This window comes from Atractosteus spatula, chromosome 27, assembly GCF_055471065.1.
Source record: "Atractosteus spatula isolate fAtrSpa1 chromosome 27, fAtrSpa1.hap1, whole genome shotgun sequence".
Classification (NCBI taxonomy): Eukaryota; Metazoa; Chordata; class Actinopteri; order Semionotiformes; family Lepisosteidae; genus Atractosteus; species Atractosteus spatula.
The window spans coordinates 3,636,999-3,663,267 of record NC_142732.1 but is presented as its reverse complement, the minus strand read 5'-3'; the positions used below and the strand labels follow the sequence as shown (position 1 = coordinate 3,663,267).

The following is a 26,269-nucleotide window of genomic DNA, read 5'->3' as shown; positions in this document are numbered from 1 at the left end:
GAGCGAACGAACGCCAATAAAAACAGACTTTTCCTGCAGACCTGGAAACCCTTCAAAGGAATCCCGACAATTACTAACAATTCTCTCTATTAAAATATTAAATTAACAGCCGACACTACAGTCGTTGGTGCCGTGCCCAATATCGACATTCCCTCCTACGATCGTCTCTGGTACCTGGTGTGTTTGCCCGAGGCAGTACAGTAATGTGCTCTTTATAGAGCCATGTACCCCCATCTCCGCCCACCTGCAGCCCAGCAATATTTTGTCAGTGGTCCCCAAGTTATGTAACGGCGTCAGCAGAAGGTGATATTTTATACGCTTTCCAGTGGCCGATCTGATACCGAGCTCTATTTTTCCTGCTGGTGCTCGTGGAGATGATACATTCAATCTCCGACAGCTCGATTCTAAAAGACTGAGTGACGGACACGAAGCGCTATTTTGTTGCGTTTCATCACGCGATTTGCCCGAAACAAATTTAATACATCACCACGACCAAACTACTACTCTGCAAAGAGCAAACATCAAATGTTGACTTTTAAAAGTTAATGCACTCCAGAAGGACTGGATAGATTACGTGCCTTAAAAAGTGAAATCCTATTAAACTGGTGTCAGGCTTCTTAATCGTGATTGCCATACCTACATATTGAAAAAAGTACAGTTAACACACATACGCATTTTGAGTTGAACACATGCATCCTGCAAAGGGTGGTTATAAAATCGAGAGCACCTGCAAATTACATTTGTATTTTGCAGAAACTCCGAATTGCGTCTACAATCATTTAAAAAGCATTTAGAAAAAGCTTCAAACAATTAAAAAGAAAATACAATCGAGTTACTCACTCAGAAACAATCAGCTGACAGAACAGTGACTCAGTAAACTACACCACTTCCGCATTCAATCGCGGTGACCTATGCACTAGCCAATCTCTTTTTGAGGGATGATTGAATTGACCAATAGACTCTCAATACCCGTTCCAGCTACGTCACGTGTCCAGACGAAGCGGCCAATGATAATTCACACCAAGATGCTTGAAAGCCTGAATGGTGCACACGCCCACGCCGCGACCAATCACAGAGCAGCAGGGAAGCCGTCGGTAGCCAATCACAGATTATGTAAACAGAGGAGGAAGACATGTGGTCATGTTTCTAGCCAATAGAAAATCACAGCGCGGCAGCTAGTCATGAAACGGGCAGGCGGGTATTATGCTGTCAGCAGACTGGAGGTTGGAAGTGTGGTTCTCGTTGCTGATGGTTGTAACTCGTTGCGAGAGTGTTATAAAATCAAAGGTATGGGAAGCTTGGAATTTTAAGATGGGAATAAAAAATTGAAGTTTCGTCCTTCCCCCAGCACATGATTGCATCCTCGGTTTTAAGAAGCATTCTTTTTTCCGCCTGATCAGTCAGAGCCAAGACAATTCCCCACTCGCCAAATGAAAGAATGAGCTGGGGGCTGTTAACCCCTGGCATGAAGACTGAACAGCCCCGGGGATAACAAAAGATGATGTCGTCCTTCTGATCGCTTGACGTGACATAATTAGAGCGTGAAACGTTTCCTCATATCATGCTTATCTAAAAGTACGACTACGTTTTAGAGATACCGTTGCATAGTGTGTCCTGTAAGAGAAATACTTGACTCTCCGAACAATATATCGACTTGTTCAATATAACAACAGGAAGTGGAGCCAATAGGAGACTATAATTTATCATAAAGAACTGTATCGTTGAATAAACAATCGTAATGTATAGAAACTGACTCAGCGGTTTCTAAACTACAGGAACCCTATAGTGTTTCATTATCATGGCAGAGATGTACAGTTCCACGCCTGAAGCAAAACAACATATTGTAACGCTTACGGCCGTCAGGTACTGTGTAAGAGCCGGCGTACCAGAGCAGGTGACGTCACCGCCCTTCCCTGTGATAGCAGGACTACAGCTACTGGGCTGTAGAGAGATCTCTCTTTAGCTCACGGGGTTGGGTCGCTGCAGAGAGACGCGGAAGTCCCGGGTTCGAGCCACCTATACTTTGGGCCGACCTGATGCGGCAAGGGCGCCCGCCTGAGCCCCCGTTGCGTTACATTGGTGTCAGAAGCGGGGTGGGATAGCCCTTCGCCGGGGACGGCGATTTAAGCGGGGGAGAGTGTAACGCTTACGGCCGTCAGGTACTGTGTAAGAGCCGGCGTACCAGAGCAGGTGACGTCACCGCCCTTCCCTATGATAGCAGGACTACAGCTACTGGGCTGGATAGAGATCTCTCTTTAGCTCACGGGGCTAGGTCGCTGCAGAGAGACGCGGAAGTCCCGGGTTCGAGCCCCGGACAGTGTGGGGCCGACCTGATGCGGCAAGGGCGCCCGCCTGAGCCCCCGTTGCGTTACAATATATAAAAGCCTCTCTCTAACCCCATCCTCCAAAACTGAGGCTTTTGTAGCTTATAACCTATATAATTCAATTGAGCCAAATGACTTTCATTAAAAAAAAATACAAATATTAACAAACAGTGATTCCAGAATATGTTTTGGAATTCCGTACCTTATTTTGGGACAAGTAGAATCATGTTTGCTTTGTCATTATGGGTACCTTGTGTCATTGAAAGAGCCAAACACATATTATATGTGATGATGTCACATACTCAAACTGTTCTGTCTCACCTGTTATTCTATATTTCAGGGAACCCTTTAACCTTGTGACTGTCTTGTGATACACCACAGTTAAGGTATGTGACCTGGTTGTCTTGTACAATTCAAGGAAAAAGAAACTGCAAGCAAGAACTAATAGCAAACAAGTAGCTACAGAAGGTATGAAGGAGAAGGTATCTTCTTAATCATACAACAAAACATTGGGATCAAATTCTTGTAAGGTTTGTAACCAGTATTCCCCATCTGAAGCATTGCTGTTATAATTACATACATTATTAAGACCGCAATTTATCTAACCAGTGTGATCTTCTGTGTTTTGCCTCCGTATTGTACGTACTGCAATGTGTATATAGCCTGGCTAGGTCTGTGTTTACTGGCCTGTGTCCTGTAGCTAAGGGCTGGGGTTATTTTTGTCTTTAGCTTTTGCACCAGTCTTTTTGCTTCTTCACCTGCACTGATCTCAGCTGTTCTGAATTGCTGGTATAGGCTACAGTAGCATATGGTCACACATTTGGGTATTAGCTTAGAGGCCATGTCACTTAGCCCTTCACACAAGCACTTAAAAGCACAGTTGAGAGCAGTACTTTAAAAAAACAAGTCTAGCAGTCCTTCAGCCCAATTGGAGATTTAAACAGACTGTGCTGTACCTCTATCTTTTTTTCTGTCTTTCTTCACTCATTCCTTCTCAGAGGCAAGGTATTTCAAAGTGCAGACATGTGAATTAGCTCATACAGATCTAACCTGTTCCAATGTTTGTTCTGAAAGTAGTTTGATCATACCTGTACAACAGAATGAAAGCGATGAAGTAAACACAGATGTTCAAATTACCTGTTTTCTTCTAGTATTTAATTTAATAAAGACTTCCTGGTTGGAATTCTGTTCATTGAGGCCAACGTATCAGGAGATAAGTCACAAAACTACAAATAATCTGTAAAAAAATGAATGAGCCAATGGAAACCAACATTTTTACTAACCAGATGGACAGAATACATTTCAGTGACTCTTCATATGATTGTTATCTAAGCAATTCAGATACACTAAGCTATAGGAGACATTCTTTGAAAATGGTCACATGTCTCTTAACATTTCTAAAATATCACATGATCAATGGTTTTATGAGGAAGTGTTGTGTTGTGATAATTACAGGAAGTGATATCACGTATTGCAGTGTGCACAATGGGCACCATGCCCACTTATGTTTAAGAACTCTATTATGTCTCATTAAGTCTAAAGTTTCTTTCTCCTCATTTTGAAAATTAAAGCTGCTCCAGAACAGAAGGATGTTTTTCTTCCCTTTTATGTATATACATATTTATACATATACATATTTACCCAATAACCAGATGTTTTTTTTCTGTGATCCTCCTGTTCAATTTTTTATTATTGTATCATTTTTTTTCTGTTCAAGCAATAAAAGGGAAAACAGCTAAACAGTAGCTCCATCTAGAGGAAACACTGTCCAGTATACAGTGTTTGGAAAGTTGCTTTTCCAGCTGCAGATCACTTGACATTAATTAAACAGGTGTCTGTTTGTTGTGCAAAAGGTGACATGTCATGAGTGTTGATTGGCCAGGATACTACCTATGTAAAGTCAGTGAGTCTTTCTGACCCTACAAATTGGACTGCATCACTCTTGATTTTTCCGGAATCTAGTTTTTTCATGGATGGACACGGCTCAGAACTCCTGAGGCAGTGGCTTCTAGTGCTGAATGAGAAACACAGATGAGGCTGGTGTGTCCAGCGGTTTAGGAGAAAAGTTTTATTCCCAGTCTGGGCTGTGGGTCTGCCACTGACTCACAGAGTGATTCTCTTGGTAAGCTGTTTGTAACCTCCTTGTGCTTAGAGCTACATACAACACAAAAAAATCAAAGTCCTTTTATAAGTGACTATTCACCTGTAGCTGTTAATGCAAAGGTCACTTCTTATAACAGTTTTTCTAATTCACTTAAGATAGATGTATAAATGTTACATGGTTAATTATTGTTCTAGAGAATCTTGCGACCTACTGACTCCAATTCTCAATTCTTTGTTTTCTTTTTTTTTCTTGTTTTGTACCTTGATCCTTCTGTGTGGGGAAACATACACTTTTTAAAAATCGCACATTGAACAATGATGCAGGATACGGCAGGTAAGATTGTTAAAGCTGTGCTACTTTTCCCAACTGCCATGTAACATTTAACAAAACCTTGTGTCTTATTCCAGAGCATGTGGCTATGAACTGCACAGTGCTGAGCTCCCATTTCCCATCATACGGTGTATCTTTCAAAAGAATCGGAATTAGGCTGTTATATAGAGCATCTCCAGGAGCAGGCAGCATGAAAGGCTAAAAAGGAGTTTTAATTATAGGATTTGCATTCCCAGCCCTTTTTTCCACTATGAGTAAGCCCACACAGGAATAATTGAGCTACAGTACTCATCTGCAGAAAGACAATGAGGTTGCAATAAGTGATTAGTCACCAGTGACAAAGAATCAGAACAAGTTGCTAACTTCAAAGAATTCGCCTTTAGGACAGGTGATAGAGAACTGTAAATTGCACATCAGTGCAATTTGAAATCATAGCTAGTTGAACCATCACAATTAAAATTGTGATGGTATTATCACTTGAAAGGAAAGAAAAGTGAGGATCACATGCAAGATTAAATATTTATCATGGGCATCAAAAGTTCAAAATTATTAACATATGCTCATTGTATATCCTAGAAATTCATGTTACATAATGCAATAACATAAGGACTCATTTACATGGTGCAAGTCAAAAGGATTACGTAACTACCCTCCAGGACGATGTGAACGTGCATTATGGCACTGACAAAAGATTGCAAATTGAAATGTATGTGTTGCAATGGTATATCAACGAGCAGCCTACAGTATGTCTCTGTAAGTGTCCTCTGTGGCTTGCTCACTAAAGTGTTATCAAATTGAGTTCCCTCCTCAGAAGCAGGCACTATGGCTCTCCAGGACTGTAGCCACATCCAAGCGCAGATCCTATCATTACTACAGGAGTTCAGAGACGTTTTCCTTTCCTAGACGTTGATTGCTCAATGGCCCAGGTCACTCAGTATGTTATGTGTAGGGATGAGGGGCTCTGGGGAGGATTTACAGATCTCCTGCTGCAGGCCTGCCAGACTCACTCCAGCAGAGGGAAGCAGGAGAATACTGTTTCACACATCACACACCTGACTCCCTGGAGCAGGGGCTTTAAAAAAGAGCAAAATGAGCTAAAACCCCACCATTCTGCATTTGAAAGTTCTTGTCTGAGCAGGCGGTACTGTAACAGTGCTCAAGATAGCGGCACTGTGTAATCTGTCGCGTACCATTTTGTATACATTCAAATTAAGATCCTTTTTTTCTTTTGCAAATATCTTTTAGCAGTTTTGGAAAAGCGCCAACCCGTGTTTCACGGTTCCCCGGGAAATTGCATTGGAAGATCAGTCTTCTAGAGAGTTTCCGCCGCTAGCATGGAGAAGGTCAATAACTGTGAGATCACGTCTGATACCATGTTACCACTGGACAAACACGGCTTGGAGAGGACACCCAGAGCTGTCAAGATGAGGCGAGAGGGGGTGTCTTCACAGGGACCAATCACCTGTGTCCACCCACTCTACTTATCTCACAGCACACAGGGCAGCCGGGCTCTTGACTGTCTCTAAGGCCACTTTCGTTCACCACGAAGCAAAAATGGTGAGTGTGACCATTTTTATTTCACTTTATAATGTCACTACACTTTTCTTTCCTCCTCTAGTATTTTCCACCAGTTGTAAAAGTAAAATAGCGTTTCAGAACAATGTTTTCATGAGTTTCCTCAGAACTTTTAAAACAACCAGATTGGAATCCGAGACACTGGTATGCCAGCTACTATTTTTCTTACCCCAAAAAGTGTCAAGTATCTTGACTCAAAAAGGATGATAAATTAGGCTCAGATTGAATGGTTAAGGGCTGAGGGTATTAAAAGCTATAAAATGAGTTTAAGCAGTCAGTTGTCTAAATACAGTTATTAATGTCTGTGTTCAGATATGTCCACATTGTAGCCAGCAGTCCATAATATCTGAGAAGGTTCCTGCAGCTGTTTTAAATACAAATCAGATCTTGAACTTGAACAAAATACGGACAAATATTGACCACTTCACTCTGTTAAACAGTAAGTGGTTTTATCACAATATGAACTACTTTGCAAATGATTGCTATTCCACTACATTGTCTTAAAAATAGAAAACAAAATTGGAAGCTTCTGGTTTTGCACTAAAATAATAAGAAAAATACTTTCCAATGTCCCGATCCTGTGTTTAAAAAGATGATTATAAACATGGTTTTCACAGCACATGAACTTTAGATCTGGAAGGGGAAATTTTACAGTTTTATTTTAAAGATATTATAGCAAATTAAACTTTTTACCTAAACAGAACATTAATTTGATCACTCTCACATGTTCTCATTTAACATAATCTCCAGCAGCCTTAATGTTGGGAGGTGGCTTTCACTTAATCAAATAGATAGGCTCTCTGAGTGGCAGTAGGGGGTTTAATTGAGAAGCACAGGACAGACTTCCATCACCTTCCCTGGCAGTAACAGCTGTCAGAAAAATTCAATTGAGAATTAGTGCACCAGGTGGAACCAGTAATGCAATCTCATGCCATTTCCCATTCCAGCGTTTGCTACAACCAGAGGCCTAGTCTGTTATTCTTTTGGGAATCCCTATATTCTGTGCACTCAGGGTATATTGACATACCTTTGTATTCTCTTGCACAACTCTGAGCAATTAAACAGCACCAGCACTACTTCTTAAACATAAGTGATTTACTGTGAATACCGTTTCTTTCTCTCCATTATTTTTCAGACCTCCTACACTGACAAAGGAGAAAAGGTAGGTTATTATCTGAGAGCTGCATTGCTGTATTTTTTCACAGAGTAAAGGTGCTGTGGTTATGTGTACTTGCACACCAAAAAAAGAGGTCCTGTTTAAAAAAAAAACAGCAAACACTTTTCCCAGCAAACACTCACTGTCCAAAAATATTTCATCTTAATGCTCTAAACGTAAGTATATAACAATATACAATATAACACACATCCTATACACATCCAAGTTGTCACAGTTTGGGGTTTATTTCCAGACTTGTTCTATGCAACATCTTTACTCTTATATCTGGAAGAGCTCATAGTTACATTCATGGCTTCTTGTCCTAAGATGGAAATACATTTTTGTCATCAAGTACCTTATAACCAGTAACAGGGTGTTTGTGTCATTTCTGTGTTTTAGCCAGAGAGAGGGCGATTTGTGAAATTCCATCACGTCACCTTCTGGGTGGGAAATGCAAAACAGGTAAGCTGAATTTGTTGCATTACTGAATGGAAAGTACAGTAATCGAGGATCTCTGAAACTGCCCACACATGGAGAAAATACAATACTTGCTGTAGTATCATCCCCGGTAAATTCCCCTGAAAGGACTGTTGTCCAAAGAAATATGTGAAAGAAAGTTTTCTCGGTTCATTCTTTAGCCAAACGGGAGACATTTAGTCAACTTACATTTTTAATAATTAACTCTGCTTCATCTAGAATTTTCCTCAGATTCCAATCAGTGTAATGGCAAGCTATACTGATGTTACAGGGGCTTCAGCTGATGAATGTGTGTCTCTTAACTTTTTTTTATCAAACCGAGTTCATTCCCCTTTTGAATATTGACATTTGCAATGTGCTTTCGGGCAGGCTATTCATGAACAACATTAAAGCCACCGCTTAAAAGTTCAGGTGATCTTCTTATAAAAAACAAGTCAGCTCACTTTGTTCTGCTAATCTTGTGATTGTAACTAGGAACAGCAGTTAATCCAATCAACTCTTAAAAAAATCAACCATCAAATGCACTAGAAATTATCTGGATCATGAAATACTTTTGTTTGCTTACTAAACATGAGGTAGAACGAAGTGAAGGTGGAAATACCTGATCACTTAGTAGTTATGAATGAGGTTGCACTTTATATTTAGATAGTGTCATGTAGATGCACAGCTATCCAGGAGAAATAAAAAAATCCACTGGAAAAAGAAGATTACCACATTAAGCATCAGAAACTGAATTTCCTAGCCTTTAGGAATAGATCATGCCAAGGAGAAGAAATTAAAAACCTGAACCAGGAAGAATTCACTATGAGCGCAAGTCTAACTCTAATGTCCCTTGTTGGTGCTTGTTTGTCTCCTTACAGGCTGCAACATTTTACTGTGACAAAATGGGCTTTGAGCCTCTAGCCTACAAAGGTCTGGAAACGGGGAGCAGAGAGGTGGTGTCACACGTCATCAGACAGGATAAGGTCTGAAACACGGACAATCTTAAACTTTTCAAAAACAAATCATTCAGATTTCCCAACCCAGGCACTAACACTCATTTTTCATGAGTAGTAACAGCATGTTTCTGTCTTCTTTCAGATAATGTTTGTGTTCCAGTCTGCGCTGAACCCTGGAAATAAGGGTAAGCTTTAATGTGAAATTCCAACACTGTACCTGAAACACTGAAAGACATGCCTCACTGCCTCAGCGTGGGCCACTTCAATAGCAAAACTCTTTTTAGCCAGGTTTTGTATTAAAAACAAACAAGGAAAGCCTTTGATCATCTATTAGAAAAGGATAAGCTTTGTGGTTCACCAGTTTTGTTTTGTTTGTCTGTGCAAAAGTGCCAAACCCAATAAATTGTTTAGATAAATGATTTTAGAAAAAACTATTAGAAATATACACCTCTGAAATCCTCACTACTTATGGCCTATGCTACATGATGTTAAGAACTGTCCCTCACATTGCTTTGCATGTACAATGTGAAACAAAGGAACTCTCAGCTCTTCATCTACCTCCCACATAACAGTGACGTGTTCCAGATGTTATGTTTTATTTCCGTTCCCAAATGTCACCTTTTCTCCTCAGAAATCGGGGAGCATCTCGTGAAGCATGGGGATGGCGTGAAGGATGTTGCTTTCCAAGTGGAAGACTGTGACTTCCTGTTGAAGGTAACTGTCCAAGACTAACCAAGACTAACCCAGGGACTGGACCACTCTGTTGGGAGTGCAAAAGTGAGCCCCGAGGCATAGAGGTTGCAGGTTTGAGTGGAGGCCGTGTTTTTAGCTGACTGGGGTGCCCCTGGGCAGTTGGACGCAAATGACCAAAGACTGATAGGTCTAGATGAGTTGGTGCTCTAGTCTGAAAACTCAAAGTTCATTCAAAAACATTTTTCTCCAGAGCAGATTGCCTTAACTGTAAAAAGTCCTGCATAAAAAAGTGACGGTCATTAATCTACTGTTTTTTTTGCCAGTTCATCAAAAGTTCTTCTAAAACCCTTTTGATGGACTAGGGGATAAAAATGAATCGTTGGTTGTCAGCCAACCAAGCATAGAGCCTTAATTCTTAACTTTATACTTTAGCTACCAGCAGGAGAATTTAAAGGCTGTCAAACAGTAGAGTTTTCTTGCTGTTCATTTGGCTCTGTACGACCCAAATTTCTAAAAATACGTACACCAGGTTAAAGCTGTAAATACAACAGAAGTGGTGTTGTTTTCTAATTTTCAAGAGTGCACCAATATTAGAAAAAGTGGCACAACTTTGGCCTAGAAGCAATGAGACTTGAAGTGTGTCAAAAAAGTCATCTGAACTCTATCCCTGACTGTGCTACGTGACGGATGTTTTAAGCTGTGCGGTATGTACAGTACCCACCACTGCTACAGCAGACTGAAGATAAGCAGTACATACCTTTGCCTTTTGCTGGGTTCTGGGGAGCCCAAGCAGCAGGCAAAATAAACAATGGGCTGCTTCCATTTCACTTGTTTTAGTTATACTTTAACCAGGAGTGCAACAGGAGGGCTTTCTTTCCCTGAAAGATGCCATCTAAGATAAAGTGCCACTTTGTTTACCATGAACTCAATGCCAATTTCAGCAGACTCACTGTTCAAATCCACCTCTGTGAAGGAGCTGTGAAGAAATCAGGGTGCCAACAGGTAGGGGTAGTGGCGGTGCTCTACCCATGATAGGATAATGCCTGCTAGAGGGCGCTCTAACCATTCATTGGTGTGGTAAAGTGAAGAAGTCTGACTATATTGACACTGCCACACCTAAATACCAGCCTACAGGAGAAACCACCAGATGTGTTTGTATTGATGCTTTCAATGCTTGGTGTTTGGTCCCTGTTGTATGATCTCTAAAGCTGCAAAGGCATTTATTAGCTTGCATTCATTTGTTTCTGTTCTGAGATAATTCAAGACTGATTAATACTAAAGAATCTTCATCGCATATTGCAAAGCTTTGAATAGCAGCTCATTTTAACATTTATTACAGCCGTTTTTCAATAAATACTGAGTTTAATTGTATTAAAAAGAATGATTAAAAATATCTCCAGCTTTAGGTCACTGGTGAAATAAATTCTGAAAATGTTTCTACATGTGATCCACATGTTGAGGTGAGGCACATGTAATAGAAGGTAATGAATCAACTTAAACTAAAAGGGACAGACTTGTATGAATCTGTTAATAAAAATCCACAAAAGCCTTAAGCTTTGAACTTTTGGCTTGGTGACACAACACAATGCCAAAGTCAAAGAATCATGCTTGTCGCTAAAAACAGCCTAAGAGGGTTGATAAATTGAAAGTGACTTATGTGTCCTTTTCTGTAGAAAACCTTCAAGCTTGAGCAAAAGCACATCTATTAGTGTTATTGCTGGGAGAATGTTGTATTCTGTGCCGCAGCAGGAACTGCTGGTGCAGAAAAAAATCACTATTAACTCTTTCCATTCACTGGCCTAATAGAGAACACAGCACACAGTATCTGTCAGTTCACTAGGAGAGCTCAGGTCTTTCAAGCTGTGACGCTGCAGGCTGTACAGTCATTTAAAAATTCTCCTGATGATCTGGAAAATTGAAAAGTACTGCACAAGTGTCTATTTTGGAATGTATGGCACTGAAAGTTAATATTTCATATCTTCTTAAACGAAAACATTACGTCAAATAATAAAATCAGGAACCATATTAGTGAGAAGCACAGAACACTGCCATCTCTGAGGAATATAGCCAACTGTGTCACACTGTGAGTTGTGGTCCCAGCCTCAGTCCCTTAATAGTGTGGTCAGTTAGGCATTCCTTTGAGCCTGTTCCGAGTCGAATCTCAACATCTTTCCACAGAAAGCCAGAGAAAGGGGGGCGGTGGTTGTTAAGGAGCCTTGGATTGAGCAGGACGAAAATGGAAGAGTGAAGTTTGCTGTCGTACAAACCGTGAGTCTGGGTTTTACAAAAATGCAATGCTTACTGTCTTATTGCATATAGTACATTTAAGTCCCTTTTTGTGCCCTTGGCACACCTACTTATTCATCTCTATTGCAAAGTACAATCCACACCGGAAAACTACAACTGAGAATGTCACCATTTAACTGCAACTGAAACTGGAAGCAAACTGGAAGCAAATAAATATTGAAAAGGGTTGCAAAATAATTGCTTTTTCTCAGCATTCTTAAATCACTAAATCATTTCTGGTTGAAAAACAAAATAATCTGCATTTTTCCCCCCAGTATGGAGACACAACACACACATTTGTGGAGTACCTTGGGCCTTACAAAGGCCTGTTTCTGCCCGGGTACAAGGAGCCCATCTTCAGAGACCCCCTGCTGCCTCAGCTGTAAGGACTCCATTTTCTTCTTTAACAGATTTACCTTTTAATGAAATTGAATAACTTAAATTTAGAATGCAATAACCACTACTATGGAAATAGACTGCCACTGCTTTTCATAAGCACAAGCCAACAGTCACGTCAGATTAGCAAAGGTTCCAACAGCGAATGTGTATGTTATCTGTTGGTAATCCATACTTTCCATCCAGCCCGCAGGATGAAACTGCCTCTCAATACAGTATTTCCTTCAGTCCGACAGAATCTTGCAGGAGTTCGATTGCTATAAATCTTCTAGATCAGTGGAAACGCTGCAAACTTCTCTGACATTGATTCAGCTTTCTGGTTTTCTACAGAACAGTGATTAACGGCGAGGAAAATGCCTTCTCTCTCAAACACACACATGCACACATACAGTAAAACCTCTTTTCTCTTCCAGGCCACCAGGCTGTCTGAACTTCATAGATCACATTGTGGGAAACCAGCCAGACGATCAAATGGTTCCCATATCGGACTGGTGAGAGTCATGCAACAAAAAACTGTAAAGACCATAAGTGTGAGGAGAAATATCCCATGTTACTGGAGTTACAGATAAAAGAAAGTAGGGATCAATTTACCCCTGACCCCCAGCAGCCCAGAAAGCTGACTCCAGTGCCCTGTTATGAAGATCTTACTGGGGCCTTCAGCAACAGGCTAAGGAACAAGAAAAAACATGTCAAATGTTCTTACCAACTGTGAGAGAGGAGAAGTATATGACACCACCACCACAAATCAATTAATACACACCAACATTTTGGAAAAGATATTAGAGGGGCCAGAAGGGGGCGCTCACCCTGTGGTCTGTATGGGTCCCAGTGTCCCAGTATAGTGATGGGGACACTATACTGTAAAAAGTATAAGGTGAAAGTAAAAAAGTATAAGGTAAAAAGTAAAAACCAAGGTCCTGACTCTCTGTGGCCTTTAAAAATACCTGGGTGTTTCTCAAAAAGTGTGAGGCTGTTACCCCAGCGTCCTGGCCAAATTTCCCTCTGGTCTTTACCAATCATGGCCCCCTAATAACCCCCATCTCTGAACTGGCTTCATCCCTCTGCTCTCCTCCCCACTGAGAGCTGGTGTGTGGGGAGCATACTGGTGCACTAAGGATGCTGTCACATCATCCAGGTGGGGCTGCACACTGGTGGTGGTGGAGGGGAGTCCCCATTACCTGTAAAGCACTTTGAATGGAGTGTCCAGAATTATTACTATTAAACATAAGGAATTATTACTATCAAACATTTTGCACTTGTACCTTGAAAACTGAGACTATAAGTTTCTCTATATGCTCTGCATATCTTTTGCATTTGATTTAGCTCTGTGCAACTCCATCAACCAGAGGGTGCCCTTCTCAAGCCTTCCGCTTGACTTAACTGCTTTATTTGTAGGATGTCAAAGAAAACAGGGCTTTTCATTTTTAGACGTCGCAGTCCGTCTCTTTCCCTCATTGTGAATTTCCTTTGGTTGGGGGGTGGGTTATGTGTTCTTCCAGGTACCAGAAGTGTCTGATGTTCCACCGTTTCTGGTCGATAGACGACAAGCAGATCCATACCCAGTACAGTGCGCTGAGATCCATTGTGGTCACTAACTACGAGGAGACGATAAAGATGCCCATTAATGAGCCAGCGCATGGGAAGAAGAAGTCCCAAATTCAAGTATGTGAAACAGGGATAAGGAATGGAAGAAGTCTGGGTTCAAACTGGAACAGTTGGAAAATGAATTAAAACCTTGGAGTGTTTCAGAGCTCCCACTGGGGACAATTTTACCTTCGTTTTGCTGTGTTTCATCAGCCCAAAATCACAAAGCACTTTGCAAAATGCCGCCACGCGTGAAAGCAGCCGTGAATTTTTCATACATGACACAGTTTCCTTTGGGTGATGCCAATAAAAGCTTTTCCATCCTTCAGGAGTATGTAGACTACTATGGAGGACCAGGAGTTCAACACATCGCTCTCAACACCTCCAACATCATTCAGGCTGTGAGTTCGTGCCTCCACTTGCCAATTGAGAACGGATTCTGACATTCAATGACATTCTGGCAACCTGTTTATACAGCAGAGCATGTACAAGAGCAATCTGAGTGAAATACCTTGCTCTGGGGACAACAGCAGTGTCCCACCTACTATCTAAACCCACAACGCTCTGATCCAAAGTTCACAGAATTAAATTAACACATGAGGTTAAAAGGTCATGTTGGCCAATCTAAAAGCAAACCTGCAGTTTACCATTAAACTTGTTTCCAGTACAAGGTGGGCTGTTTTGAATTTTTAGTAAAGTTATGCAACAGGTTCAAGAGTTGCTCAGATAAAGAATTTTACTGGGTTTTCTGCTCAGATTATCAACCTGAAGGCCCGTGGGATGGAGTTCCTTTATACTCCCGACACGTACTACGACAACCTGAAAGAGAAACTGAAGACAGCTAAGATCAAAGTGAAGGAAGACCTCAATAAACTCCAGGTGGGAATGTCACACGAGGACAGGCCTTAAACAACAAACAGGCCTATGTACAGTAGGCAACTCAAATATAATTTTGCACTTTTAACTTGAAAAACTGGGACTTTATCCTAGCCAGATAAAACAAATGACACTGTTTTATTTAATCTCACCAACAAAGAAATTCCTACTGTATATACAAGTTCATCCATAATGTGAATATTTTTTCCCTCCATTTGTACTGTTGTGATGGTGAAACAAATACTCATGTTTGATTCCTTTTGAGTTTAGGAACTGAAAATCCTGGTGGACTTCGATGACAAGGGCTACCTTCTTCAGATATTCACCAAACCTGTACAGGACAGGCCAACTCTTTTCCTCGAGGTCATTCAGCGACACAATCACTTTGTAAGTGTAGCAACAGTCACAGGTCACAGTAAGATAGCTTGTGAACATGGCTGTTCAGTATCACGACAGAAGGGTCTTCTTTAATAATCACATAGCTAAGCTAGTTACAATAGATCCAAAATTTACCTTTTTGCTGAATAAATCCAGGCTACTGATGTCTGCTTAGCAGAAGAATCCAGAAATTCCAAATGTAAAGTTACTCAAAGTTTAAGTGTAACTTGTACTTCTGATTTTTGTGTCAGACATCTCAAATCTCAAGCTCATTTCTGATGATTAGTTGTTGCTATAGAGGTCAGTCAGTGGGATTGGCTGTGTTAGCACAATGAAGTGTTTACAGGAAGTTTCAGAACAGACACCAGTTAGTAGAAGACAAGTTATTAATACTTTTGTAGCTGAGAAATTTCCTACACTGTTTAAAAATTATTCTACAGGAAACGTTGACTTTCTAGAATGATTTATAACCATGTGAGACTTTTAAAACAGTCAAAAGGAAGATAACTGGATTTTACACTGAATAGAGAGGCAATATTTCATTCTGTTAGCCAAGCGTTCTTTATATTGTTCATTCCATTTGAAGCCAAATACCCTGTAGGCATAAATAGAAAACATCCATCACAGCTTGACAGACTAGTTTATCCACAGATTCCTCTCTATTCAGACCACAGAGCAAAACCAACTAACACACTGTGTGTTTCGGTTCTGCGAAATGACCAGCAGGACCAAAATCAACACCCTTTTCAAAACTGCAGAAATGATCAGTACGTAGCGTTTGAGCTTCATTGATCATTATTCATTTCGGAGCCAAACGAAGCAATGTGACATAAGGGTTTAAAATATATTAATGTTACTTTTAATTAAATAGATCGGGGCTCCCTAATTCAAGTCCTGGGGGGTCTGTGTGTCTGCATCCTTTACAGAAATATTTAAAGCACCAGCACCTGCAGAGCGAGCAGAAGTGGTTAAACTAATCCAAATAAGCCAGTAACAGCCAATTCCTGCCATTATGAGCCCAGCCTGCCAGAACCAGGACTGGAGATCCCAGTGACTGTGACTCCTTAATGTTACATCACAAATACTGTAACTGTGTTACTTAAGCTCCTTAAGTGCAGTCAAAACACAAGGAAATTGAATTTTTTTACAAGGCCCATATTCCCAATACATTTATTATGGCTCTCACAGTATAAAAACATGACTGTATCTGTAACTCTTTATCCTGCTTTTAAACCATGAGCAATTTGCCTTTCCTCAAATAGCATGATGTAAACAAAGTGAGGGGATATACACATCTTGAATAAAAGCCTAGCCAGGTGGAAGAGTTTGAAAATGCTGGTTTTCCATTTCCCTTTGATCTTTAAAGTATCCCCATCTACTTTGCAGGGTTTTGGAGCTGGGAATTTTAAATCCCTATTTGAGGCCATCGAGAAAGACCAGGATGCCCGTGGAAACTTGACTATCCTGACTCAAGACGGAGAGCCGAAGATTTTCTATTAACCTCCACACTTGGTGGCAACAACAACGCATCAGATTCTGTACATGTCCATATAGTTGCACTAGAGAGGTCATTCATTTATTATGAAAAGACGGCAACCCACTATCTAATCCCATTTTGACCGGCCAGTTGATGCAAATTTAACCAAGAAACAAGATGCCCAAAATCCCAAGTAAATCCTCTGATTCATGCCGCCGGCAAGTGGTAGTTTTTCTGTGGAGGAAGAAAACAGCGATACATTCAAAATGTCTGCTCCAGAAAGGTCTTAAAACATATCTCAGACTAGACTACTGAGGCTCTGTGCAGGACCGAGCCCACTCCCCATGTAGATGAATTAGCAACAGTGTGCTTATTATTATTAGGTGATATATTCTAACAAATGTAACGTGCATATCACCAAATTTGGTGTACTTACAAACGGTACTATGTGGGATTTGATCAAATTGACAATGACAGCTCTAATGCTGGGCATTTTATAACTACCTCTCTGACATATATTGTCGTCCATATGAATGTGGCCCTCATTGTTCTCTGTAGCTAGACCAAATTTTTTTGCTCCTTAGCACAAGAATTTTACAATTTTGTTAACAGGCCAACTCTCTTTATAAGAATAGTGTTCATTAACCCAAATCCCCCAAATGTATGGATTTACGTAGCACAAAAATATTTGTGAGCATCTACATTTACAACCCTGTACTTAAATAGCTGTCTAAAGCCACTAAAAATTAAAGGAATATTATTCAAGCAACCTATTTGGCCTATTGGATTTGGAGAAAGACACTTAATCTCGGCCTGTTCTGTACAATATATGGCATAAATAGTCCAGGACCAAACTTAAATTAAATTGGTGTCTATATAAATTCTATAATCTCTGTATTCACATTGAAACTCATTTCAGACTAAAAAATAAAACAAAAACTTAGAAACTGTCTTGTTTTTTTTTAAATAAAAACAAAGTTCAGTCAAACACCAGTCAACCATTACAGGAATAATATCCCCATAGGTGAGATTAGCAATTAAGTCTTATATACTATTTTTACTGAATGCAATTTGTTTGTTTTCAAGAATAATTTGAGAATTACAACACAAAATGCATTCTTTTGCTTCCAGGCATGAGGTAAATCTACTTTCAAGACAGGATTTTCATTGTGATGGAGCACCTGATTGTTCCCAGTAAAATGTTAATTTATTTTTAAATGGTAGAATCTGAATGCCCATTTAAATTCTTGTCTTTCTGTCAGATTGCCCATCATACTGCCTACTTGTCATGATCTGGAAGTACAAGCCCTGTATCTATAACACTTTTTCCCTCAGATTTTCACAATTACCCATTCACAGTTTTCCATTCACAGTATTCCTAAAAGGGTTTTGAATTGCCTTGCTCTTCTGATTCACTATTATCCATGATGTTTTATATCCAGGTTATGCCTGGAATGTATTAGATAATGATTTTTAAATGCATTTCTGCCATAGGTCATGAAGCAGAGACTCACCAAGATGAACACTACGTTATGCTAAGTACATTAAACTTGCTTCTACAAAGAACACAAACATGGACAGAGGACTTATTTCAAAATAATTTATTTGTATATAATTGGAATGGAGCCAGGCCTTTATATGTGTGATGACACTGATCATATATATATATTTTTGTACAGAACAGAAACATTTATTTTTACAGACCTGGCAAAAAAGGATAAATATATTAGTAAATAAATATATTAGCGTCATATTACCATATTGAAATGTTCTATTATATATAAAATACAACACTTTATCTTTTTTCTTTTTCTTTACATAAAAGTATCGAAAAATATACTGACAGATCCCTTGAGTCTCTATTAGGATCACGTTCTATTACAAAAAGGCAGTTTCAGCACATTCTACATTTAAAAGGTTAAAAAAATTTAAAGGGCAAAATATTCTTGCTAGAGTATTTCAGCTAAAATAAACAGCTCAGTGACAGTTGCATAGTGGTTTAATTGTGACATTTTCTTGATTTAGCTTTGAATTCGATTTAAAAAGTGCAGAATGAGAATTACTGCTTGTCTATTGAGGAATTGGTTATTTTATTAAAAAATAAGGCAATAGAAATCTTTGTTTAGTATATATGCAACTATTGATCCCTTACATGATTCAATGCTAAACTGAAAGGGCATTAATCACAAAGATTTTTGGGGAGTTCCCAGGATTCTGTCAGGCAGCAACAGAATTGCTTTTGTAATGATACCTGATTGCCGGACTACACGTACTGTAGAATTGGCTAAGTGCTATTATCACTTCATCTTCAGGACACTGGGGCTTTTTGCTGTCCTCCTGTCTGAGAGAACACTTCCACTTTTCCATAAAGGCAAAAAACAAACAGAAAAGTCCTTATTCACATTCTCGCTGTGGTTCCGTTCAGGCGGTACTTTTAGGGAAAGTTCTAGACATTTCACTACCTGCTCTGCAATCCACGCAAGGTCGAGCTTGGAAATACCACACAGGAAAAACAAATGTTTTTCAGTTTGTACTTTAAAAGCTTGCAAATGCTACAGATTTTTTTTTTCCGCGACACATTTTAAAACCCGTTAAATGCCTGATAGGTTTACCATGAGCTTCCCAACATTTTAAAAATGTTTTGGAAAGAAACAAAACCGTCCAATTAAAAATGTAACATTAATGAAAACACTGTTGTATAGGCTAGCCTACAGACCCCAGTCTCTGCTGCTTTAAAAAAAAAAACATTCTGAAACCATAATGCTAATCAACATGAACAACTAAACAGCAATATAGTTTTGTAAATTGTACAAAGTTTTCAGTCATTTTGTTTCTCTCAACAATTGACAAACAAAAGATAAAAAAAAATGAAACAGCTGCCTTTGTTGAATTGCTAACTCATACCGCAGTCCTCAGTGACATCATTCTGAGCCTCTTCACTGCCTCAGGATTCAAACAGTTGTACAGAAAAGCCATCTGAGAGAATTATGAGGTACAGAGAAGTGTGCTTTGTATAATTATTTCCTTGTTAAAGTATACAGTGACTGAAGTTAGCTAAAGGAATTCCTGCTGAACTATGGAGACAGTCCTCCATCACTCCACTAGTTCAGACTGCTTGTACTGTGAGGTAGCCTGGAGAAAGCAGGTTAGAACACCTTACTGTATACAGAAAATACTAAGAAAACAAACTGAGGTTATAAACTTTCCTTGATACCATTTTCAGACACCACCTAAAGGTGAGGGGAGAGTAAAAACATCTACTGTCATTCCATTTTGCGAATTGTCAAAATGATGACAAAAAAATAACAGGCTGGTTTCTGAGAATGCAAAGTTAGCACATTTCTCAGTGCTATCATGGAGTCATGTCTCTGCCTGAGGGGTGACAAAACTGAGGGAAACCATGAGATCAGCAAGCTCATTGCCTAATCAAATCTATTCCCAGGGTCTGAGAAACTTACAGTGCAGGTCTGTTCTCTGGGCTAGTGTGGTCCTACAGGGATAGACTTCTTATTTCCTGCTTGCTAAAGCAGTCACAGCACAAGGCATCTTCAAATCAACAAATCAACAGATCATTCACAAGTGTCTCTTGAGTTTTAATCGTCTAGGATTGTCTCCCTGAAGCAGTGAATTTGACTGATTTCACATAAAACCCTATCAAAATTATGGACTCATTTCCTATACAGTGAGAATAAGGCAATTGGCTGCATGTTAAATGAATACATTATTATAATATACTGTATAGGCTCACAAGAACCTACAGCTGTTTACTGAAGCTTATAAAGGAGAAATGTGAAATAAGCCACGTTAAAATGCAGGGTAGGCTGATTTACTGTGAGAGAAATGGAGAAAAGTATTCTGCATTTCACAGAGACTATGATCTCTAACTGCTCCTTCCTATGGCAATGGGCACAGAGAATGGGTCACTGAGGAAACTGGGAAGTGTTTTTGACTTCTTTGTTGAAGTCCTAACTGCAATATGCACAACACATCATTCCACTTTATATGGTCAATTTCCCTTGTGATTAACAGTCTCCAGGAGACCCAAGTTCCAGATGCAGAAATTTCAAGATGTTTCAACCATTTGGGAAAAAAATAAATATATGTCCAAGTAGAGGAATGGACAAAGCTCTCTTCAGGCCATGATTCACCACACTGACCCCTGGGCTGGCACATTGGGGCCACTGAGGAACAGATCCTGATGGTTGAATTGATAGCACAACACCCGCAAAGTGAGCTATCCTCCAAATATATATAATATATAAATTAAATTTCATTTTTGACATTTCATACAATAGATTCATGTAATATTTCTTAGTCTTTTGGTAAGGATGGAAAAAAACTTCTTCAAATCATTCTGCGCTTGTGCTACTTTCATATTGTACAACTTGATGAGTTGATCTCACATCATGGAGAGCGGGCATTACTCACACTGGCTTTGCTAGAGAGCTAAAATGGTCATCATTGTTGTGATTTCTCTCCTAATTCCCATAACACAATTTGTGGACTAAACATATTACTCCAATAAGGCCAATGGAAATTACCCATCAAAAAACACAGATGATCTCCAGTATATTTGGGGAACTTGGGGCAACTAGAGGACATGTATTCAATGCAATTACAGTATGGAATTATTTTGGAAGACTGTTTAACAAGTTTCTGGAATTGCTTGTCCATCAAGTCTCCTTGTAGCAGCACAATTTGGGATTATACTGTGTGCTCACACCCCGGACTCCTCTTCTGATCCTGTGAAGAGAAGATCGGAAACGTGAGAAAACCGTTTTTATTCTAAAACAACATAAGAGAGTCGGCACTGCACGGGAACAGACTGAGCCTCCTCTGTGAGTGTGGCTCTCAACAGGCGGCCCTGAAGCACTGGAGTGGCCCGATCTCACACTGTCTGCAGCACAGCACTCCAGAGACACTCAGAGCACTGTCAGGTGCCCCCGGACAATCTGAACCCATCTGATGCGCGAGCAGCTAAGGAAATGTGCAAAGGCCAGGAGCGGAGGACCTACCCTGATGGGTGTGTACATTTTGGCAGTATAAGCACATGTCCGGTGGAGCCTCGGGCCCTGACTGGAGCCGCCTGTGGGGCCTGTCCAGGGTGGTTCCTGTGGCCTGGAGCTGGGGCTCGGACTCTGCCTGCTGGAGCTGCTGCCGCCACACCACACGGGCTCCGGAGCAGCACGGCCAGTCCGCCGAGCCGGCCGAGTCCAGGATCAGGGGCACGGGCAGGAGGGGAGGCATGTCCGGGGGGCAGCAGTAGCCCGCGCCCTGCCCGTAGTGGACGTAAATGCTGCAGTCCTCCTGCGTGTCCAGGCTCTGGTGAAAGTGCACAGCCGGGCCGTCCGGGATGCCACCCTTTTTCCGGCGGTGGTGCCGACTGGGTCCGTGGTGACAGCACGGTGGCTGGGGAGCTGGGGGAGGGAGCGTGGCGGTGCTCGAGCAAGCGTCCGCTGGCAGCTCGCTATCTGGCACATCCACCCTGTGGGGGTCAGGGGCCGGTTTAGGGCACTGGCAGGGCTGGCATCGGGAAGGATCGGCCTCCGGGATCATGCCATCTGGGACAGGAGCCGCTCCGACGTTCAGTTCCTCGTCCGACCCCCTGTCTGGCCCCTGACCGCGGTCCACCTCATCGTAGTGATGGTGCCGGTGCCGGTGGTAGTGGACGTGGCTGAACACCTTCTCCTCCGGGCAGGTCCGGTTCACCATGGAGTCCAAAGACCTGGGCCTGGCCCCTACGTCCCGGCTGTCCCCCGCGCCCCTGCCCTGCCCCTGCCCCTGCCCCTGCCCCTGTCCGCAGTAGACGAAGGGGTCGTAGTCGCTGCTCAGGGAGCTGCGGAAAGTGGACCAGCTGCCGTAAACGCCCTGGAGGCTGACGTCTGTGCAGTTGAGGACGGAATCGCTGGAGGAGCCGTGGCAGGGGCCCGAGCTGGAGTCGCTGGCCGGGCCGTCCGCCAGGTAGCCACTCCGTTCTGTCCGATAGCTCCCCCCCGAGCAGCTGCCATCGTCCTGCCGGCTGGGAGCTGCGCCCCTGCCGGGGGCGGAGGGGAGGCGGGAGCTGGAGCCGCCGCGCGGAGCCGCGCAGGAGGAGCAGTAGGGAGGGGCGCAGCTGCGGGGCTGGCAGTGAGGCTCCGGGTTTGCCGGGGGCCGGCAGATGGTGCTAGTCCTGTGATAGCGGCCCAGAAGGCCCTCGTTCCGGTGATAGCTGCATCTGCCTGTGCCCGCCCCCAGATGTCTGCTGGGCACGCAGCGGATGGCTCTGGGGTCCAGGGAGGGGGAGATGCCGTAGTGCCCCAGCTGCCCGGCGGGGGGCCGGGGGTAATGGTGCACAGGGATGGCGATAGGGTGCTGGTGGAGAGGGGGGTGCCGGGGGTAGTGATGGAGAAGCAGGACCCTCTGGTTGTGCTCCATGTTCTGCTGGTGCCTGCTGGGATGCGCTGACTGAGGGATGCCATCAGTTTCTAAGGAAGAGATGAAAAGAATTACACTGTAATGCCAACATGCTTATTACCTTGCCGCTAGTTTTCACCCACCTTTAATTAACCCATTTAATTAACTGTCTCGCAGTAATTGCTCCCGACTCCCAAATTCATGCTACAGTGTCTTACATCTAGATCTTTACATGCTTGTCAGCTGATAGATAATCAGCGCTTCTGCACGCATACTGACTAACTGACACAGGTCACAGCGCTCGACTGTCCTCGGGACGTTACCCATGATGTTGTGCACGCAGAGGGGACAGGTGCGATGCTGCAGCAGCCAGGGGTCCACACACTCCTTGTGGAATTCGTGAGAACAAGAAATAATTCGCAAGTCCTGGGAAAAGCACGAGCAAAGAATGTTTATTCTTTCATACGGCGGTTTTTCAGCCAAAGGCCTTTACAGGTGTCGCTGTTACAAGTAAATACTGTTTCCTTCTTTATATCTATAAAATAAATGGTGTAATTGGGGTGGAAGAGGTTGTTTAGGAGAGGTACATGCTTTTGTGCTTGGGGGGGAGGGAAAGGTGATGGGGTCACCTTGTGGTATTTTAGAGAACCCCCTCCGGAAATCCAAATTGTCACAGGGTGAGCATCTACGTGGGATCTCCTGATGATGCATCTTTGGCCAGGCCAGCTTTGTTGAACAGGCTGCTCCATTTATGTTTGTTATCGAAATATTTTCTAGTGATCTGCTAATGTGCAGGGTTCCCTGCCAGCCCAGGTACCTGCCCATCCAGGAACTCCTCCAGACAGATAGCGCACACAGGAGTGGAGGTGCTGCTGCTGCCCGAGTCCCTGCCTCCTCGGGTCCTCTGGTTCCTCGAGCGGCCCTGAGAATTGTACGTCCGCGTGCCCAATCGGTTGATGGCACGGACTGTCTGCTGGTGAATGGAATCCTGGGTAGGATAACAAGAAAAACCCAAGGGTGGTGAGGCCTGCCCTTCATCCCCGCCAACACATAGAAAATTTAGTATGAATCTCCCCCAAATCTTAGTACGAATTTGAAGTCATCAAGTTCTACTGAATGTAACTCGTAAACGTATCCCCTCTCAGACACTCGTGAGAAATGCACACCATTTGTCAGGTAACTCAAAGGTAAAGGTGCAAAACATATTCATGATATCACATATTGATTATATAAGGGACTAATGCATCAGGCGCCATAAAACTCCATGATGCCATTCAATATGAATGCACTAATTGAGCAACTTGGGGATGGTTTTTCCATCAGCGGAAGATTTTGATTTTTCAGCAGGAGTTTCTGTTGCTGCCAACTGTGCCAGGAAGTGACACTGCAACGTTTAAGGCAATACTTCACTTTCCCTCCTGCAGCGCCACAAAGCCGGCTCTTAGCTCACCCACCTGGTTCCTGTTCTGTTTGCACTTGAATCGGAAAGCGAAGATGATGATGATGGCTAGCATGGCCAGGACCACAGTGAGCAGGATTCCAACATCGTAGTGAGGCTGCAGTGAAGATAACAATCTATTTCAGTAGAAAGCTGGAGACGTTTTCCACACCAGTAATTGAAAACTCCAGGTTTGGGGAATTTTCATTTGTAGTACCTGTACTTATTTGGATATTAATGCATGAGATCTCTTACCTAACACATGTCAAAATGTTCAACAAAGTCATCTATATTCAGGTATACAGTAATATGGAAAGATTACTTCTTTGTAATCCAGTGAAAATAGTATAAAGTAACTTCCTATATCATTTTATCATTCTCTTCCATAAAGATTTAACAGTGTCCTAAACAGAAGGACACCGTGTACAGTGCATCTGCCTGACAGTATAAAATGTTTTGCATTAATGTGACAGAAGCTTTCATTGTTTATTTGAAAAAAGTAAGTCTTAAATCTTGAGTGTGCATTAAAATGCAAAAGATTCTATTACAATAAAGAGTGGATAATGTAATGCAAAACATAATGTTTTTGTTTCTGTAGATTTTCTCCAAGATATAAAATGTACTGGTGTCATAGCGGCTGGAATCTGCTTGCTTGCCACTGTTAGGAACTGTCTTTCCAAAAGCTCTTTTTGTTGATAAGTAGTTGAAACCTTTCCCAGGAAATAATACAACTACAGACAATGAGCTGAATGTTTAAGGAACGCTCTCTGAGCTCAACTTAGACTTCCGAATGTAAACAGTTCATTCCTCAAAACAACCTCTCCTTTTGATGAAAAAAATCAACTGCCAACTGTTTGAATCCAGCCTAAAAGGGTCTGAGGGTACTGCTGATATTTTGCAGTTGGTCATGCTGCACAAAAGAAGAATGAAGTATCTGTCCACACAGTAACTTAACGGTGACATAGCACACAGAGGAACGCTATACTGTTCACCAGTTGTGCTGTTATATTTGCCTTATCCTTGAGTGAACAGTTTAAATCAAAAGCAAAAGAACTGTTTCTACACTCTTGTCCAAAGCATAACACTGCAGACATGACCATGACATGACCCCAGACAGACAAGTTTCCCAGCATGAAAAAGACAAAAACTCCATCAAACCAGCGTGAACAGGGATGACACTAGCTGTGATGGCCTTGCGGTACAAGTACAGCAAGAAATGCAGAACAGGCATCACTTCATTGACTCAGCTACTGGATCTGGTCTTCTCATACCCACCCATTTGTTTGGCTCGATCTTGACCTCAATCTGAACCATGGCCTCCTCGTTCCTGTTGACCAGGCCCATCAGGACCTCGGCGTCTCTGGCCTGGACAAGCACCACGGGACGAGGCAGGCCCCTGGGGTCACGCAGCTGGGCACGGTCAAGCACACACAGACAGGGCGACGGTCAGTTCTCAACTGGTGGACAGCTTGCACAAACCTACTTCACCGTAAAAGTGGGGGCAAAACCAGTTTAGTCCGATGAAGCTCAAGAGAAAATGAACTTTGTGCTTCCTTTTACACAAATGGTTGCGTAGACTGGATGAAGTCGCCCAGCCATGTTGCTGAAGCTGATGCCCTGGGTTTTTTCAAGAAAAGGCTGGAAACATCCATCTGTTTCCAAACTGCTTTTTCCGATTCAGGGTCGCAAAGCCTATCCTGGCAAAAACCGGGCACAAGGCAGAATACACCCTGTGGGGGACCTGCAGCAATGGACGTATGGCGGGATACACCATGAATGGGAGGCCAGTCCATCTCAGGGAACACACACACAAAAACAAACATGCACACACTCAGATCAGGGCC

The 26,269-nt window shown here is 42.1% G+C and overlaps 3 protein-coding genes across 5 annotated transcripts in view; 1 reads left to right on the top strand and 2 right to left on the bottom strand.

The window, feature by feature from the left end:
- The window catches only part of mtmr4 (myotubularin related protein 4), a 68,732-nt gene extending 67,828 nt beyond the window's left edge, over positions 1-904 (bottom strand). For both annotated transcript variants that reach the window (XM_088906808.1, XM_088906812.1), the window contains exon 1: positions 841-904. The gene's annotated coding sequence lies outside the window, so the exon portion shown is untranslated. The remainder of the gene's footprint in view (positions 1-840) is intronic.
- Positions 905-6,263: 5,359 nt separating this feature from the next.
- On the top strand, positions 6,264-18,101 carry hpda (4-hydroxyphenylpyruvate dioxygenase a). The gene is made up of 14 exons (XM_088907133.1): positions 6,264-6,315; positions 7,469-7,495; positions 7,889-7,951; positions 8,827-8,931; positions 9,047-9,089; positions 9,536-9,618; positions 11,776-11,865; positions 12,159-12,265; positions 12,693-12,770; positions 13,779-13,941; positions 14,193-14,264; positions 14,620-14,742; positions 15,010-15,126; positions 16,504-18,101. Exons 1-14 carry the CDS (start codon positions 6,313-6,315, stop codon positions 16,615-16,617), a joined length of 1,188 nt encoding a protein of 395 aa, XP_088763259.1. The 5' UTR covers positions 6,264-6,312; the 3' UTR covers positions 16,618-18,101.
- Positions 18,102-18,180: 79 nt separating this feature from the next.
- The window catches only part of rnf43 (ring finger protein 43), a 96,381-nt gene continuing 88,292 nt past the window's right edge, over positions 18,181-26,269 (bottom strand). Inside the window, exons 4-9 of one of the 2 annotated variants that reach the window (XM_088907131.1) lie at positions 25,701-25,835; positions 24,442-24,543; positions 23,805-23,975; positions 23,284-23,413; positions 21,610-23,034; positions 18,181-21,337 (exon numbers count right to left, since the gene is read on the bottom strand). In XM_088907131.1, coding sequence (XP_088763257.1) covers positions 21,312-21,337; positions 21,610-23,034; positions 23,284-23,413; positions 23,805-23,975; positions 24,442-24,543; positions 25,701-25,835 — 1,989 coding nt within the window. In that variant the 3' untranslated portion in view covers positions 18,181-21,311. Of the gene's footprint in view, positions 21,338-21,609; positions 23,059-23,283; positions 23,414-23,804; positions 23,976-24,441; positions 24,544-25,700; positions 25,836-26,269 lie in introns of both variants that reach the window. The other variant, XM_088907130.1, reaches the window with a different exon arrangement.